This window comes from Dermochelys coriacea, chromosome 23 (assembly GCF_009764565.3).
Source record: "Dermochelys coriacea isolate rDerCor1 chromosome 23, rDerCor1.pri.v4, whole genome shotgun sequence".
In the NCBI taxonomy this organism is placed as follows: Eukaryota; Metazoa; Chordata; order Testudines; family Dermochelyidae; genus Dermochelys; species Dermochelys coriacea.
The window spans coordinates 7,125,426-7,142,170 of record NC_050090.1 but is presented as its reverse complement, the minus strand read 5'-3'; the positions used below and the strand labels follow the sequence as shown (position 1 = coordinate 7,142,170).

Genomic DNA, 16,745 nt, shown 5'->3' with positions numbered 1-16,745 from the left:
ATTGTTGCCTCATTCTCGAGCTAAGCAGGCTCCACCACCAGCTAGGGGCTGAATGCAGGAATTAGGGTTTGTGAGGCTCCAGCCTGGGTTACATAGGAGGTCATATGGGATGAGGAGAATGGGCCCTTCAAAACTTATGTGAACTGGGCAGGTTTTGACTAGAAAGATTGGGAGCAGGTGACAGAGGGGAAAATTTCAACCCAGGATCTCCTGTCTCCCTGGCAGAATCCCACCCCACCCCCCCTTTGCAACATTTCCCCCTTGGCTCACAACTAATATTTTGACAGGATCCCTCCGCACTGATTGCTCCTGTGGAGAGACGAAGACCTTGCTGCATTCATTGGCTCATGCATGATAGGAGCCAGACGTTCCTCTCCTGAGGAATGGGGGATTTAAGGGATGTGTGTTTGATGGGGCCTGAGGTTATGGGTGTTGGTGGGGGAGGGCTGGAACTGGCAGCTGGGTTAATGGACTTCTTGGAAAAATTGTTCTTGGTAGTTATCTTATTGCCTTTGAAATAAAGTTAACGCTCAGAACAGGAGCATGTCTGCCAGGGCTTGGCTGTCACTAGCCACTGCTGGCGGTAGGTCATGGGGCCCAGAAATGGCACATGCTGGCAAGGGCCAGCAATTTATTCCTAGTATTGAACACCGCTGAGATCTGTAGGGCTTGTGAATTAAAGGCTCCACCTCCAATTGATTCCTCGCTCTCAGTTATAGATGTGCATCAGTCCAGCACAAAGCACTTTGCAAAGCAGGTCAGCAGCCTTGTCTCTACTTTACAAATGGGGAAACTGAGGCACAGAGCAGGGAAATGACTCGCCCATGGTCCCCCAACAAGCCCAGGCATTGTGCTAGGAATAGAATCAGGTGTCCAGTGCTCTAACCCCTGGGCCGTGCTCTAACCCCTGGGCCATGCTCCCCCCTCCTGCATCACATTCCCCAGCCAGCAGACTCCAGCTCACTCCTTGAGGTTCTTGCATTTCTTAAGGCCAGACTGCAGTGACTCAAACCACCACCAGCAGCTCCGGAGCAGAACGAACAGGATTTCGCTGCGTCTGGTGGCAGACAATTGCACAGGTGCACTCGGGCACTGTTGGGGCTCAGAGAGTGAACAGCCAACGGGGATCCTGTCAAAGGAAGGACGGGGGGTGATAGCTCTCAATGCAGCCTGGGGCACATGTCCTGTTCTCATGGACACACTTCAGAAGGGCTGCGGACACACTGGTAAGGGCTCAAGGAGCCACGAGAATGATTCCAGGGATGGAAAATCTGCTTTAGAGCGAGCAAGTGAGACCAAAAGCAGCTCAATCTAGCTAATAAACGAGTGTAATTCACCACTGGACAAGGTTGATACAGAGGGAGAAATACTGGGCTAACTGCACTGGCATTGCTGTGGCAGCGCTGTGCAGTCTGGTGATCTAACCCATCCGTGAAAGCAGGTTGGCAGCTGCTCTGCGCCAACAGGGCTGAACCAGCCGGAGCACTCCGGGGACTCGATCGCCCTCGCACTTCAAAGAAAAATCAAATGAAAAGTGGGCCTTCTTCACAGCTTGGTCTGTTAATTGCACAGCCCTGGCCCCTCCCCCATGCAGCATAGCAAACAGAATTTAAAAGCCCTAACCCCAACTCCTGAAATTTCCAACAGTCTCTAGATTTTACTGCTTCCCGGCCTCTCCTGGGCCTTTCCCCAGACCCCCTGGGTGAAGTTGTTCACTGCCTAACCAGTGAAGTTGTCCACCAGGTGCTTCTCAGGCCACTTGCCAAGACCTTGGGTGATCAGGTGAGCGAAGAGCTGTTCCTTGGCACTCTGGTAAGACGCAGCCTGGATCTAAAGAGGGAGAAAGAGGCACACCGGGAATTGGCCAGGGCACGGCAGAGTTAACAGACTCTTGAGCAAAAGGGTTTCAGTCTCGCAGTCAGATGTGGGTCAGAATCAGCCCCATGTTACAGAGCTGGAGTTGGGGGGGACAGAACAGGTACTGAGGCATAAACTGGGGAAGTGATCTAACTACAGTCACATGCAGAGTTAGTGGCAGATGGGAAAAGAACCCAGGAGTCCTGACCCCAAGTCCCCATCCCCATCCTCTTCTAACCACTGGCCCCCTCTTCCCTCCCACAGCTGGGAGCAGAACCCAGGAGTCCTGACTCCTACCAGTCTTCCTGACATACCCACATACCCCACCCTCCTGCGTTTTCCCTTCAGCACTTGGCAGTCCCCCCTTCCTCCCCCCTCACAGCGCCCAACCTTGGCTTGGTGGTAAGTGGGCAGTGCCAGCAGAGCTTTCCAGTTCATCTGCTGCACCAACTGCCTGAAGTAGCGCAGCATGGCAGCTTTGCAGATCTGGCTGGGGAAGACCTGGTCCTCCGCGGCAGGGTTTCTGGGGGGGAGAGGAAGGAGACGCTCAGATAGAGGGGGCAAGGGCAGCTCCAGCTGCTGATCAACAGCCGTGGGTGCCAGCGACCCGGCTTTACCCACAGACTGGGGACAGACACACCTCTGCCCCAGTGCCCCACCACCCGCAGCAACCCACGGAGCAGCTAGTTAACACTGGGATGTCAGCTGTTCTCTGCCATTAGGAACCAAGCCACTCGCTCGTGTCACATGCTGTGGCCGCACCAGAGGGTGAACCAGGCTCCAGTGCTCAGCTCCAGGGGGGATACAGGTTTGGACTGTGGAGGGGGCTTAGATGGGGGGCACTGCAGGAGGCAGAGACACCATCTTGGGGGAGCCCAAGCACTGTGTTCATGGGGGATCTAACAGAGGAGCTTGGCTTCGGAGAGCAGCCTCTGGGGTACAACCCCCACCTAGTCCATTGGGTATCATCTCCCAGCATCGCCCATCCTGCTAGCACTACAGGACCAACCAGGGGACTCAGGATACCAAGGGGACCCAGAGATTCATTACCCCCCTGCACCGTGATCCCCATCCCCCCCGCACTCACTTCAGCATGGCCAGCCCAGTGGCGCCGTCCACCCACTCTGGGGCTGCGTCCCCGCGGCACCAGTTCAGGCTGAGCCTGCAGCTCTCAGGGCTGGAGCTGAGAGGGCCGATGCGGGGCCCCAGGAAGAAGCAGACCTGATGCTGGGCATAGGGCGCTGGCAGGCCGGCCTCAGGGCCCAGCTGCAGCCGCTCGTTGATGACCCAGTTCAGGGCGGGCTGGTCGGGGCCGGGGTCCGCTGGGCAGGGGGAGGAGAGAGGCAGAGGCTGAGCCATTGCTGCATGGCCCCTTCCAAGGCACTGAGCCCCCCGCCCTGCTCCCTGCAGCACAGCGCCCCCTTGTGCCACGGGGGCGTCAGCGCTGTGCAGGGAGAGCGCCCCCTACTGAGCCCCTGCCCCCTCCCTGTGGCACAGCGCCCCTCCTGAGACCCCCCACCCCATGGCACAGTGCCCCCTTGAGCCATGCTGGGGTCAGGGCTGCGCGGGGAGAACACCCCCTACTGAACCTCCACCCCACTCCACAGACCCGAGCACCCCCTCGCCCACTTCCTCAGCACAGTACCCCCATCGAGCCCCCTCCATGCTCTGCTCCCTGCTGCACAGTGCCCCCTACTGAACCCCCCTGCATCATCGTGCCCCCCACTAGCCCTCCACCCCACTCCCTGCAGTCTGGCACTGCTACTGACCCCCCCCTTCCGCATTACACCTCCCCACTGAGCCCCCTGCAGCCCAGCACCCCCCACTCAACCCCTCTGCCCCACAGTAGCCTCAGTTCTCACCTAGGATAATGCTGGAGAGGTACAGCGGCTCCATGAAGTGGCTAAGGAGCGCCCCCTGCAGGCCCAGCACGCTCCAGCGGCTCAGCTTGTCACTGCCGGAGGCGCAGCAGACGCAGGTGGCCAGCAGGCTTGGGGGGCAGCTGGGGACAGGCGTCAGCGCACCCTTGGCATGGACGTAGAGGCCGACCGAGGGCTTCCTCCCAGGGAACGGGATGCTGCAGTGAGCGGGGCGGGGGGACGGGCACGGCAGGTCACAGGGGGGCAGGGAACAGGGGCACTGGGCTGGGGGCAGCTCAGGGTTTATCAGCCACTACAAAGAGGGCTGGTTTCTAGGGAAAAAAGACAAACAGGCCCCAGCCTGACAGCAGCACCCCCCCAGCATCAACCCATACCTCTGCCCCTCAGCAGATCCCCACCATCCTGAGCACCACACCCTCCAGCATCTCCCTGCCACCCCACTGCCCCACATCTCTGCCCCCACCCCCAGGACTGCCCCTCAGCTACACCCCACTGCCCTGCCACGCCCTAGTACTGCTCCCCAGCTCTGCCATGCTCCTTTGCCCCATGGTAGCACCCTGCCCTTTAGCTCTGTCCCACTCCTCTGCCTCCATTACCGCACTGTTGATCCCCAGCTCTGCCTCCTCAGTCCACCCTCCCACAGCACCACCCCACTCCTGTGTCCCACAGCACTGCCCTGGCACTCCCCAGCACCGCCCCACACCCTCGACCCTTCTACTCACCAGCCCCCCCCCGCCCCACCCACACACTCACGGGAAGTTTTCGGAGGCTCCTGTGGGTGTGCAGCTTAGATACAGGTGCACAAAGACCTTCGGCTTGAGGGCCAGCAGCCCCCCCTCCGCCGAGGGCTGGAAGATACATTTCTCCTGGTCCGCCGGCTCCTTCACACTACACCCCAGCAACAGCTGTTTGTACAGGTACCTGCTGGGGGGAGTGAGGAAGCAGAGATCCCCCATCACAGTAGGCTCTGGTCCCACAAGAGCTCCGAACCCTGCCCCCACCCCGACAGGATCGGACTGATCTCCCCAACCTTCACATCCGTCCATAGAAAACCCACAATGGGACAGAGGACTAGATCCCTTTCTCTGCCCTCCGTCGCTTTAAAACCCAACACTCATCACCCCAACTTCTCCAGCCCAAATAACACCCTAAATTAATCTCCTCCCCCGAGGACTCAGCCACCCTGTCCATACAGTGGGTTATAGAAGGAGAGCTAGGAGACAGGACTCCTGGGTTCTATTCCCAGCTCTGGGAGGGGAGTGGGGTCCAATAGTTAGAGCAGGGGGGCTGTGGAGTTAGGGTCTGATTCCTGCCTATGGGAGGGACAGAGTCTCCTACTACAACTGCTAGGCTCCAGCCTCAATAAGGAGGATTGGGGCCCCTCCCTGACTGTTATGGGCTGGCTCCTCCAGATCCCGTCGGCCCCTCCCCATCTCTAGCCCGTCCAGCCAGCCTCACATTGCAGCTTAGTGACCGGAGCACATCTCACCTCTGCAGCGCCCGGCGAGCCACCACCAGGCCGTGCATGTCATGGACCCGCCGGCCACTGAAATCCAGCCAGCCACCGTAGCAGGTATCGCCAGTGCCCAGCGCCACCAGCTCAAAGCTCTCCCTGCAATCCTGCTGCGTGTCCATCACCTCTGCAGGGCAGAGAAGGGTTCAACCACAATGCTGAGGCCCTCATCACTGCCCCAGCCTCAAACTACTGTGACTCCTCCAGTTTAGTGATCAGAGCCAGGGGCCTGGGAGCCAGGACTCCTGGGTTCTATTCCTGGTTCTTGGACTTCCGCATCACTTAGAATTTGGAAGAAGGCAGTGGGCAGGTTTCCTAGCTAATATTCCTGGCTCCGACCTTTAAATGACACACCCCTCTGAGAGCTGGGGATAGAACCCAGGAGTCCTGGCTCCCAGCACCAGGGAACGCACCCACCCATTTATCATCAGCCAACCATTTGTTCTTTCATCTGCGGAGGGTTCTCCCCAGTCCATAGACCCCACCAATAGGGCTGGGTGCATCTCCCCTGCTGGGGAGAGCGCCACCTCTGTCCAACACACACCACAGTGCAGCCTGGGTCAGCCCCCGCCGGCCATCAGCTGCCTGGCAGCATCTCTTCAACCGGTTCCTTCAAGGTGCCAGGGGAAGGGTGAGCTTCTCCTGCAGCCATCCGGCCTTGGCAGTGGGTGGGGGGCAGGGCCTGACCAGCCAGATGCTCCTCACCTCGCTCCAGGATGAAGGCTGCCACGCTGTTCTTACAGCCCCAGTACTGCGGGTCCCCTGCCAGGAGCCGGTCGAACGTGTCGCTGGTGAGGGCCGCACAACGATGCACGTGGGAGAACACGGTGTCTGCAGCAGGGGGACGGGGAATGTGAAGAGAGCAGATGTGGTCCCTGGGCATTGAGGGACTTGGCCCAGATGCTGCGGTGATAGGCGTCAGGGTAACCCTCTTATGCCCAGTGGGGGTCAGACCGGGCACATGGGGGAGAAGAAGCAGTGGGACGGAGTCAGACCGGGCACATGGGGAAGGGGGTGGGGAACTCAGACCAAGCACACGGAGCAGGGGGGAAGGGGGTGTCACTATTCCCCATTTCTGGGAGGAGCATGGGGTCTAGTGCTTAGAGCAGGGGGTTGGGAGGAGGGCTGGGAACCAGGATGCCTGGGTTCTACTCCCAGCTTATTCACTAACTCCCTAGAGATTAAAGGTCTTTGATGCTCAGCATTATCAGCACAGGCTGGGGGTTCTGGGGTCCCCACCTGGCATTATGGGGCCGGCTGCCCAGTGCTGCTCTGCTTGGAGTCACCTTCACACTCACCTGGGTTCCCCATCTCCATATGGAGCAGCTGGCTCGGGGTTTCTGGCGCACGTCCTCAGGAACTGCCACTCACAGGGAACGCAGGGTGGAATCAGCCCAGACAAGGGCTGTGCGGGGGGACAGACACCAGGGACGGATATTGGCACAGGGTAGGGGGAAATGCAGGCATGAGTCTCTCCAGATAAACCCACTGCACCCCAGCCTCACTGCTCACCCCATACAAAGCCATCCAGCCACCCCCTGTACCCGACCTCCTGGCCCCCCACGCTAGGCCATGCCATCCATACACACCCCCATCCTCACTCTACACTATGCCACACCATCCATCCATCCATCCATCCATCCAACCAACCCCAGCCCTTTCTACCAACCCCGCACTACGCCATGATGTCCAGCTTTCCCCCCAGCCTGCAGCCACACACCCGCCCCACTCACCCACCTTGGCTCCCCCCCAAACAGGGTCCACTCTTCCCCACCCGCTGTTCCATCTCAGTCTTATCTGGTTAAACTGTACTGGGAGCTCCCTGCCATGTGCCAGCCTGTCCCCAAACCACCAGGGGTGATGGCAGAGGCTCCCAAAGTCACAAGACTCCAGCAGGATCTCGCCTTGCACCCAAAAGCAAAATACCATTCTTGTGGTTAGCAAGAAAAGCTCAGAAAATGTAACTCAAGCGTAACCAAGGTAACAATGCTGCCTAAGCCCATGGCTGCAAGGGGGAAAATGCTCGGGATGTGACCAACGCTGCCTGAGTCTGCTGAGAGCCTGGGCTCATGGCTGCAAGGGGGGAGCTGCTCGGGATGTGACCAACGCTGCCTGAGTCTGCTGAAAGCCTGGGCCCATGGCTGCAAAGAGGGAGCTGCTCGGGATGTGACTGACGCTGCCTGAGCCGCCAACAGCCTGAGCCCACCAGGAGCCTGAGCCTATCACTGTGAGGGGGAGCTGCCTCAGCTTCACTGGGTGTTGACTCCAGGCCTTATGCTCCAGGGGGCCTGGCCAACACCAACCCCCGGAAGCTGTGTGTGACAGGAGGGGGAGAGAGCGGAAGGCCCACCCTGCCTGCCCCCACCCCAGCAGCTGGGGCTAGTATGGCCCCCTGCAAGGACTGTCACCTCCGCTGCACCAGAGAAGAGCAGGCCCTGTGCTACTCCTGGGGATAGGGCCCCATACCAATGCCCTTGCCCCTCGGGGAGGGGAGCGTCACCCCTGTCACTTCGGGTAGGGCAGAGACACAGCGAGGGAGGCAGAGCTCAAAGCCATGATGCATCTAGGACTCCGGACTGGTTTAATCCAGCCCTGATATTTGCTCAACCAAATTCACCACCACAAGCTGCCCCCTGCACACTAGCACCCCCTGGCCAGGAGGCGCAACCTGGAAAGCCAGGCTTGGGCCAGGGATCCTTCCCCTCCAAGTCTAGGCACTCCCACGGGGACAAGAGCTGGATCCAGAGCTAAATCCCCAGCCGGTGTTTTCGGTGATCATCTGGTGGAGCCCCTCCATGCCAGCTGAAAGGAGCAAGAGCCCAGCTGTGGGTCAGACAGCAGAATGGGAAGGGGGAGGCTAGGAGGGGACCAGGGGCTGGAATTAGATATGGGGAAGATTAGGAGGTTAGAGCCAAGCATGGGAAGCAGAGTTAGTCCCAGAGGGAGGGAATGAGAGGAGGGGGCAGGATTAGAGATGGGTCCTGGGGAAGGCAATTAGAAGAGGGGGCTAGGTTCATTGCGGGGGGTGGGATTGGAGAAGAAGGTGGGATTAGTGACAGAAACAGATTAGGAAGGAGGTGGGATTAGAGGAGGGGGCAGGGATATTGCCAGGGTAGAGGGAACAGGCAGGTTTAGCAGGGGAGGAGGCAGGATTAGAACTAGAGGAAAATTAGGGGAGGATCTGAGATTACAATTGGAGAGGGATTATTTATTCGGATTGGATAAATAACACTAGAGTCCGTTCCCCCCAGCCAGCCTGTGGAGGAGGCAACACGTTCACCAGAACACATTCGCCTGCCCAGCTCTCGGGAACCTTTCTGGTTCCTTTTATCTCTGAAGGCTAGAGGAGGAAAGAGGGGGTGGGCAGGGGGTCTAGAGGACAGAGGTGCTGGGGTAGATATTTGGGGGGGTCTAGGTCAGTGGTTTTCAACCTATGGTACGTGGCTCCCTGGGGGTCTGCAGAGCACGTCTGAGATTTCCAAAGTGCTCCGCACCTCCATTTGAAATGTGTTGGGGGTCCACCAATGAAAAAAAGTTGAAAACCACTGGGCTACAGGAAAGGATGTTAGAGATCAGGGTGGGTGCTGGGGGAGGGGGTCTATAAATGGAGGGAGTGAAAGGGTCATGGTGTTTGGGAGAGTCTAGAGGGAGTGCTGGGGGCTCAGGATAGGTGTTTGGAAGGGGCTAGAGGCAGGGCTGGGGGCTAGAGGAAGGATGGTGGGGGGCTAGAAGAGGGGGGGATGGGAAGGATTTGGGGGCTAGAGGCAGGCCTGGGGGCTAGAAGAGGGGGGATGGGAGATATTTGGGGCTGGGGACAAGGAGGGGTGGAAGGTATTTGGGTGGCAGGTGGGTAGAAGAGGAGGAGAGGATGGGGGAGCTAGAAGAGGAAAGGTGGGAGGTATTTGGGGGGAGGAATTTGGTGGCAGGGGCTAGAAGAGGGGGGAGGATGGGAGGTCTTTGGGGGAAGAAGGAAGAGGATGGGAAGTATTTGGAGGCGGGGGCTAGAAGAAGGGGAGGAATTTGGGGCAGGGGGCTAGAAAAGGGGGGAGGATGGGAGGTGTTTGGGGGCAGGAGCTAGAAGAGAAGAGAAGGAGGGGGGAAGGCATTTGGGGGGAGCTAAGGGGGGGCCCACCCCCTTTACCCTCTCGCGCTCTAGGTTGCTCCACGTGCTGCTCAAGAGCCACCTCCCGGAGCCTCGGGACGCCCTGACCCCCGCCCCCGCCCTGGGAAGCTCCGCCCCCCCGACACAGCCAATAGGAAGAGGAGGCAGAGCCCTGACCAATTAGAGCGCAAGAAGGACGCTTCCCCAGCCCCGTGTTTGAGGGGGGGGCAGTGACCCAGACACCCCCCCGGGGCGCAGCGGGGCTGCAGTGAGCTAGAGAGACCCCTGGGGTGCAGCGGGTGGCGGGGGCTGCAGTGAGTTGGACAGACGGGGGGGGATGAAGTCACCAGACACGCCCCCCCCCGGGATGCAGCAAGGAGGGGGGTGCAGAGACACAGGATCTGGTGGCACTTTGTGCAGCCACTGCTGTGATGAGTTGGTGAGTCTCAGCCTTGAGGGCCAGGCGTCCCTGCTGTCACCCACCTCGCAGCTTCCCATCTTGTCTAGGGGCCGCCCTCCCTTTACCCCCTCCGCTGGAGGAATTTATTTCCCTATAACCGCTATGTGTCCCGGACGCCTGGGTGCCGTGTAGCAGTGGTTCTGTAGCAGGGGCCATGCTAACAAAATAATCCCTCGCACAAGACTCAGTCGATCCTTCCTGAGGACTTTATTCTGATGATGGGGACCCTGATTTCCAACCTTCCGGGGGGGAACCTTCCCAAATGGGCTCTCTGCTGCTGAACCACAACTTACTTTGGAGGGAAGTAGAAGATGCGTCTCTGGTTTTCGCAGGGCCGATAGAGGGAGAAATCCCTGGTTCCCTCCTCCAGGCACCCAGCAGAGAAGTTGCTGAAGAGGACCTGGTGGGCCTGCAGCACACCGAGAGAGAAGAAAGGTGGTGAGGCCTACAACCAAGGAGCAGAAATAAAAGCTTTGCCACACATCAACTTGCGGGACTCCCTGCTGCAAGAGGGCCAGATCCTCTCATAGCTTCTGGAGAAGGCCTGGGAGTGGAGCAGGAGCTCAGCTCAGCAAAAACATATGACCCTACCCAGCCCCACGTTCCCATTCTCTTTGACCCCAAACCCCTGCTTGGCCTCAGCCCCCACAATCCCCCATTGCTCCTGCACAACTCCCGTGTCCCATTCTCTGTTACCCAGAATCCCCTGGGGCTCTGCCCAACCCCAGCACCTCAGTCTCTGTTTTCCAGAATTCCCTGTAGCCCCTGCTCACACCCAGAGCCCCATTGTTTATTACCCAGAATCCCCTGTGTCCCCTACCCTGCTGCATAGCTGTCGCCCGCAGGCCCCTGGGGAGCACGAGAAAGCCCATGGGCCATGCACTGCAGCTCATGCTCCTTTCCCATGATGGGAACCAAAGCCTCCTGAAGGGAGTGGAGCTGCGGAGGCAAGATGGGATGAGTCAGAGAACAGGACACAGGGGTGGTGACAGGGAGGTAGGAATTCCCCCTCCGCAAACCATCATCAGCCAAGGCCAAACCCAGCCAGAAAAGGCCAGGGATCCCAAGGGGCAGGGATGAGCCGAGCCCCTCACACCAGGGACAGGGCACTAGGGAGCCTGTGGGGCAGGAGTGCAAGGGGGTACCTGGTAGCTGTGATTGCAGGACGGGAGGATCCCGACTCTCTGGATCGCTGTGTGTGAAAGGGAAATGAATTGGGGTCAGCCGGAGTGGGGGAAGGTAAAATCACCCCATGATGCCGGCACTGCAGTGCCACCAGCCTCCTCCATGAGCCCCTACCCCATCCCATAGAGCAGTCCCTGGAGAAAGGGAGCCCCACCTTCCCCATAGGCAGAACCACACCATGATAGAGTTCCAATTCACCCCATAATCATCCCCCTGAGAGAGAGCGCTGACCTGCAGATCACCCCATTATAGATCTCCTGAGCGAGAGACCCCAGTACTGTACATCGATCCCCAAAGGGGAGCCGTACCCCTATTACAGATTGTCTCAGCCCCTCTCTATACATCCCCATGACTGAGAGAGCCCCTCACTCAAGATCCCCCACTCGAGAGATCCCTTCACTAGAGATCCCCTCACTATGGATCCCCTCACTAGAGATCCCCAACACTGAGAGAGCCCCTCTCTATGGATCTCCAACACCAAGATCCTGTCACTAGAGATTCCCCACCAGAGAGCCCCTCACTATGGATCCCCACTGAGAGAGCCCCCCACTAGAGATCCCCAACGCTGAGAGAGCCCTCACTAGAGATCCCCCACTAGAGATTCCCCACCACAGAAAGATCCCCTCACTATGAATCTCCTCACTACAGCGCTCCCAGATGAAGATCCTCTAATAATAGATCCCCACCCTATAGATCCATGTATGAGAGATCCATTTGTGACAGATCCCCCATAGAGTCTCACCTGCCCTATGAGGTGTCCCAATCCTTTGGCCCATAACCTAGAGAGTCTGAACCCCTCTCCAAGCCCCTGCCCCAGTGAGAACTTTGCTGTCACCAAGGAGCGTGGGGTGGGGTTTGGAAGTGTCCCCCCCGGGGGGGCTATTCTCTCTCGCTTGCCCACCTGGCTCTGCGCCCCCACCCCCAGTGCCCAGCTCACCCGTTGATGTTGTACATGGTGCGCAGGGCGAGGGCTGCCTCCTGGGGTGGGAGTGGGGTAAATGCCCCTGAGGCAGTCATATCGCCCCCCCCCCGCCACCTCCCCCCGCTACATGCTGGGAATCGAGGCTGTGAGGCAGGGGGAACTGCTGGCCGTGGGGTTCCCTGGAGCCTGGTGCGATTCACAAGGAGAACCGCGATGGCCTGACACCCCAACCCCTGTACGAGCTCCCCCCCGTGCCTACCACCCATGCCTACTGCCCCTTGAGCATCCCTCCCTACGGCCTCCCCGCTACCTCCCCTGGCTCTCCCCCCTCCCATGCAGCTTCCTGTCCCCCCAGCTCCTGCCCCTGAGGCATCCCCCCTGTCTACGCTTTCTCCCCGCAGCGTGCCCCATTCCCTCCCTGTGTTAGTCACAGCTTCGCCCCTGCCAAATTATCGGGAAAGGCACATGCACCAAAGCTGGGGTTTAAGGTATTGTTCGCTCGGCGGCCATCTTGGTCTGGGGTAAGAACAAGGTGCCCTCCATGTTGTGACAGGTTCTTGTTCCCCTAGGCTGAGCAAAAGGCGGGAAAGCAGAAAGAGCGGGAATCTGTTGTTGCTAAGCAACCGGTTCCTATAAAAAGGAAAGGAGTACCCCTGGCACCTTAGAGACTAACACATTTATTAGGGTTAGTCTCTAAGGTGCCACGGGTCCTCCTTTTCTTTTTGCGAATACAGACTAACACGGCTGCTACTCTGGTTCCTATAAAGGCAGACGAGGGGAGGGGCCAGGGGCTCTGGCGCCTTTGGGGGCTCAGGTGTGCAACGCTCTCGCTCTGTGGTGTGGGACCCCCCCTTCACACCGGGGACTGGCCGGCAGCAGCCCCTCACTAAACAGAACGGGCGGGGGCGGGGGGAGGGGGTTGTTTGTTGTTTTCTTTTGGGAAGCGCGGACTCGGTCCGATTAGTTAGTTCAGGCGTACAACCATAGACAGCGCAGCGAGGGATGGGTCTGAGATAGGGTTACATGCCTGTCTTCTACACCTGCGATCCGCCGTCGGGTGTGCGTCGCCCATCCGCCTTCTGCAGCCTCTCCAGCAGCCGCACCTGCAGAAGGCAGACGACCGCCGTTGCCTTCTCGAGCGTGTGTCTAATCCAAATCTCCAGGCTCCTTAATCCATCCCCCTCCTTTAGTAAATAAAGTGGTGTTCTGAGTTTACATCCGTGGGGTGGTTTCTTTTGTTCCAGCTCTGACAGACGGGCTTAAGGGGGGGACCCAGCGGGAGGTATACTGTAAGGCTCCCCAAAGTCTTCTGGTCAGATAGGCCCCCTAAAAAATCCTTACAGACTGCTAAAATAGATGCTCCCAGGCTTCTGTAAGAAAGTGCATTGCTCTCCCCAGCTGAGCACTCTGTTTTAGCGAAAGAGTTAGTAACACAAGGAGCGATGGCGGGGCTAGGAGCCCAGCATGGAGGCTGCTCCAGCATCGCAAGCAGCAGGGCAGTGTAGTGGGACCGGGGGTAGCATGGGGAGTGGGTGGCTCCTGTCTAGAGAGGAAGAGTGGGCTGGAGGCATGGTCAAGATGGACATGCTCCTGCTGGGAGAAGCAGGGACCTATCTGCCTGGTTTGCCCTCTGCCCTGGGTCCTTGAGCTCCCCCACAGACCTGAGAGGGGGCTGCCCAAGGCTGCAGTAGGAAAGGGTGGACAAGTATCCCAGACAGTGCAGAGAGGAGCAGCCCCTGCTGCAGGGTCAGTGAAACTGAGCCAGGGAGCGGCTGGGCCCACGGAGCTGAAAGAGATCAGGGCCTAGCTCTGGTGCAGATCTTGCAGCCCAGGCTACGCCCTGAGTGTGAGGGGATGGTCGCAGCTTGGGGTGGGTGTATCTGGCGGTTCAGAGCTGGGGTGCACATTTCATTAGGGTGTGCACCCAGGGAATTTTATTTATTTATTTTTTTAAAGGCGAACATTTATTGAATACTCAATCATAAAGGATATTTTTATTCAAACAAACTAAAGAAATTAAAACTTAACGAAACAATGTTTTTTTAAATTAACAACTAAACTTTACTCAAAAAATACAAACTTAAAAGATGAGACACAAAATTCAAAATTTTTGCTGTAGTGATAACCAGGCGTATACAAAGATACAGTCAATTTTCATGATTTTTATCTTTAACCAGATAATGAGCTAACCCAAACCGACCAAAACAGATTAAGGTTTCTTCATCTTCCTGTCCTAGAGAATGAGACGTTGCTCATCAGGTGTTATGGACTTAAATTTCTCAATCACATCATTGTTATTAACTGACAAAGCCAATTCTTGTTCAATGTACAAAATCATGAGTGAGTCGAGGTGCTGTTGGGACATTGTACTTCTTAGTTTGTTTTTTACATGTGCTAGTTTCAAAAAGTTTCTTTCACATAAACACTTATAACAGGTAAGGCTGCAAAGCATTGAATAGATTTGTAAAAGGCCTGGAACATGGAACACGGATCTGATTCCTTTAGGCAATCAAGCCACTCTCTGGTGATGTTCGTAGTGCTACCTTTAGGAACAGATCCGTCATAACCCTGAAGCAATCCGACTTCAGCTTCCAACTCATCCAAGGACACTTAAAATTTGTTGGCAATGATTCTCATATCGTCCCTGCCAATATCTAAGCTCAGCAGTTTTCCCATTGCAGTCACAATTTTATAAGTCTCCTGTTCAAATCGCTGGTCAGTGCCGGTAATCACTGAGCTTAGGAGTGGGTAAACTGAAGTTATTCTCTCCTGCTCCTCTTTTGTATCAAAGTAATGCTGGAACTCAAACAGATCATCAATACGAGTGGACGTTTTTCTCTTCTTAACTGGAGGAATCGATACATCATTCTCTACACATTCTCTACATTCTCTCTTTTCATTGAAAATAGATTGAAAATATTCTGGGCCACTTCTCATCGCAGCCAAAGAGTTACACAAGCTTTTCACCCTGTCATTGCAGTAAGTAAGTTGAGATCTGGACAGGGATGGCTCTACCAATTTTGCCGCCCCAAGCAGTCGCTGCCGAATTCCTGCCACCGCAAGCCACAATGGCGGGAAGAGCGGCAGAGCTGCCGCCGAATTGCCGCCATGGGACGCAGACAGCTGCCCCATTCTAAATGCCACTCCAAGCATCTGCTTGCAAAGCTGGTGCCTGGAGCCGGCCCTGGATCTGGAGCTTGAAGAGCCTTACTCACTTTTACCACCATCTGGAGAATAAGGTGTATCATGTGAAGGGCAAAGATGAACCTGAATGAATTTAGTTCATGGATAAGGCCCCTGGCTTTTATTTTAGCATCAGCAAGACTAGTTGTTTCGATAATCTCTTGTAAAGCTTATAAAATGATGGAGTAGTTTTGCTTTACAGCAGTGACTGTTTCTGCTCTGCATGCCCATCTTGTGTTTGACAGGGACTTCAAAGTCTTCAACTGGGATCCTACTTCTTGTGAAATCTTCTCCATTACTGCATGTCGCACAGGACTCCCCTCTGCGAAGGCATAAAGAGTTTGAATAACATGAAAAAAATCAAAGACAGTTCAGTTCTGTTTACTAGCAGTGCGTCATCTTCTAGGATGAGGTTCAAACAATGCGCATAGCAATGTACATAGAGTATTTCACTGTTTCCTTCTTTACATTTCATTTGAACTCCCACAGTACATCCAGACATAGTAGACATGCCATCAAAACAGACAGACATCACTGATGTCCAGTCAATTTTAAGAATGCCAAGAACGTCATTTAACTGGTCAAAAATAGACTGAGCATCAACTGTTAATAGTCTCTGAACAGACACAAAATGTTCAACTGGACTATGTTTTTCATTGTCAAAATACTGAACCACAATGGACATCTGTTCATGGTGTCCACAGTCAGTAGTGTCGTCAGCAATTATTGAGACCATTTTTCCATTTAGTGAAGACACAATCTTTTGTTGCACAACATTGTGCAAGGCTACAATTAAATCATTTTGGATGCGATTACTCAGAGAGGTAGCGTTTCAAGGAGATTGTTTCAGATGCTTTGCCATTACGGGATCATGTTTTTGGAGCATATTGACAAGATTTAGAAATAAACCTTTCTCAAAACTGTCAGCTTTTTCATTGTGACCCCTGAATGGTCTCCCACTTTTCGCCAAACACAGAACAACGTCAATCAGTTGCTCGATTACACTTCGGTTATGGCACCGTTCTTCTTCTTGTTTAGACAGATAAGCCTGCTTGCCCTCATCCAACAATATATCAATAGGTTTCCCCTCATTAAAACTTGACCATCAAGCACAGCTCAACACATGAGATTTTGACAGTTGGTGGTTTTAAAATCATTTGTTAGCCTTATGTCAGTTTCTGAATCCCTTATCAATAAATGCTTCTTTGTTTATTCCCTATTTTACTTCTAGGGAACATACTCAATCTAGGCTAATAAGGACCTCTAGATAATTGAGACTGGCGTTCTAATCTATTATTTGGAATATCACAGTCCGGATCATCAGATGGAGCGTTTGATGGCTTTGAATAGGAACTACACTGATCTGAACTAAGAGACAAAGTCTGTTACTATTGGTCATTACTCAGTTTATTGCACGCACTGGAACTGGTGGCAGCATTATCTTCATGTAAGTTCTTAACCGAGGACTCCAAGGTATTTGCACTACTATCAGCACATTCATTATAATTCAGTTTGCTCCTTTTTTTAATATTAACAATGAACCGATCCATATTTTAAAATTAAAAGGGGGTATCATACGATTGAATTAAAACATAAAGCCACGGGCTTGTTATGCTATTTCAGTAGAGTACACGCAACAAAGA

The 16,745-nt window shown here is 55.5% G+C and overlaps 1 protein-coding gene across 3 annotated transcripts; it reads right to left on the bottom strand.

Annotated features, from left to right (window-relative positions):
• Positions 1-1,310: 1,310 nt before the first annotated feature.
• ADAD2 (adenosine deaminase domain containing 2) lies at positions 1,311-9,467 on the bottom strand. Of its 3 annotated transcripts, none has more exons than XM_043501321.1 (9): positions 9,392-9,467; positions 6,549-6,657; positions 5,956-6,081; positions 5,227-5,377; positions 4,491-4,658; positions 3,720-3,934; positions 2,945-3,179; positions 2,248-2,380; positions 1,311-1,830 (listed from the first exon to the last, which is right to left on the bottom strand). In XM_043501321.1, exons 2-9 carry the CDS (start codon positions 6,565-6,567, stop codon positions 1,720-1,722), a joined length of 1,158 nt encoding a protein of 385 aa, XP_043357256.1. In that variant the 5' UTR covers positions 6,568-6,657; positions 9,392-9,467; the 3' UTR covers positions 1,311-1,719. The 3 variants fall into 3 exon arrangements, with proteins under 3 accessions (XP_043357256.1, XP_038237951.1, XP_038237952.1); XM_038382023.1 differs by having other exon boundaries at positions 4,491-4,661; positions 6,549-6,655; positions 9,392-9,457; XM_038382024.2 differs by lacking the exon at positions 9,392-9,467 and adding an exon at positions 7,919-8,206 and having other exon boundaries at positions 4,491-4,661; positions 6,549-6,655.
• Between the last annotated feature and the right edge of the window lie 7,278 nt (positions 9,468-16,745).

Excerpts from the sequence above, each read along its gene's own strand:
- ADAD2 (XM_038382023.1), bottom strand. Across the intron at positions 2,381-2,944 it reads ACTGGGCTGGCCATGCTGAA|AAACCCTGCCGCGGAGGACC; the intron begins GTGAGTGCGGGG and ends TCTCCCCCCCAG. Across the intron at positions 1,831-2,247 it reads CCACTTACCACCAAGCCAAG|ATCCAGGCTGCGTCTTACCA; the intron begins GTTGGGCGCTGT and ends CTCCCTCTTTAG.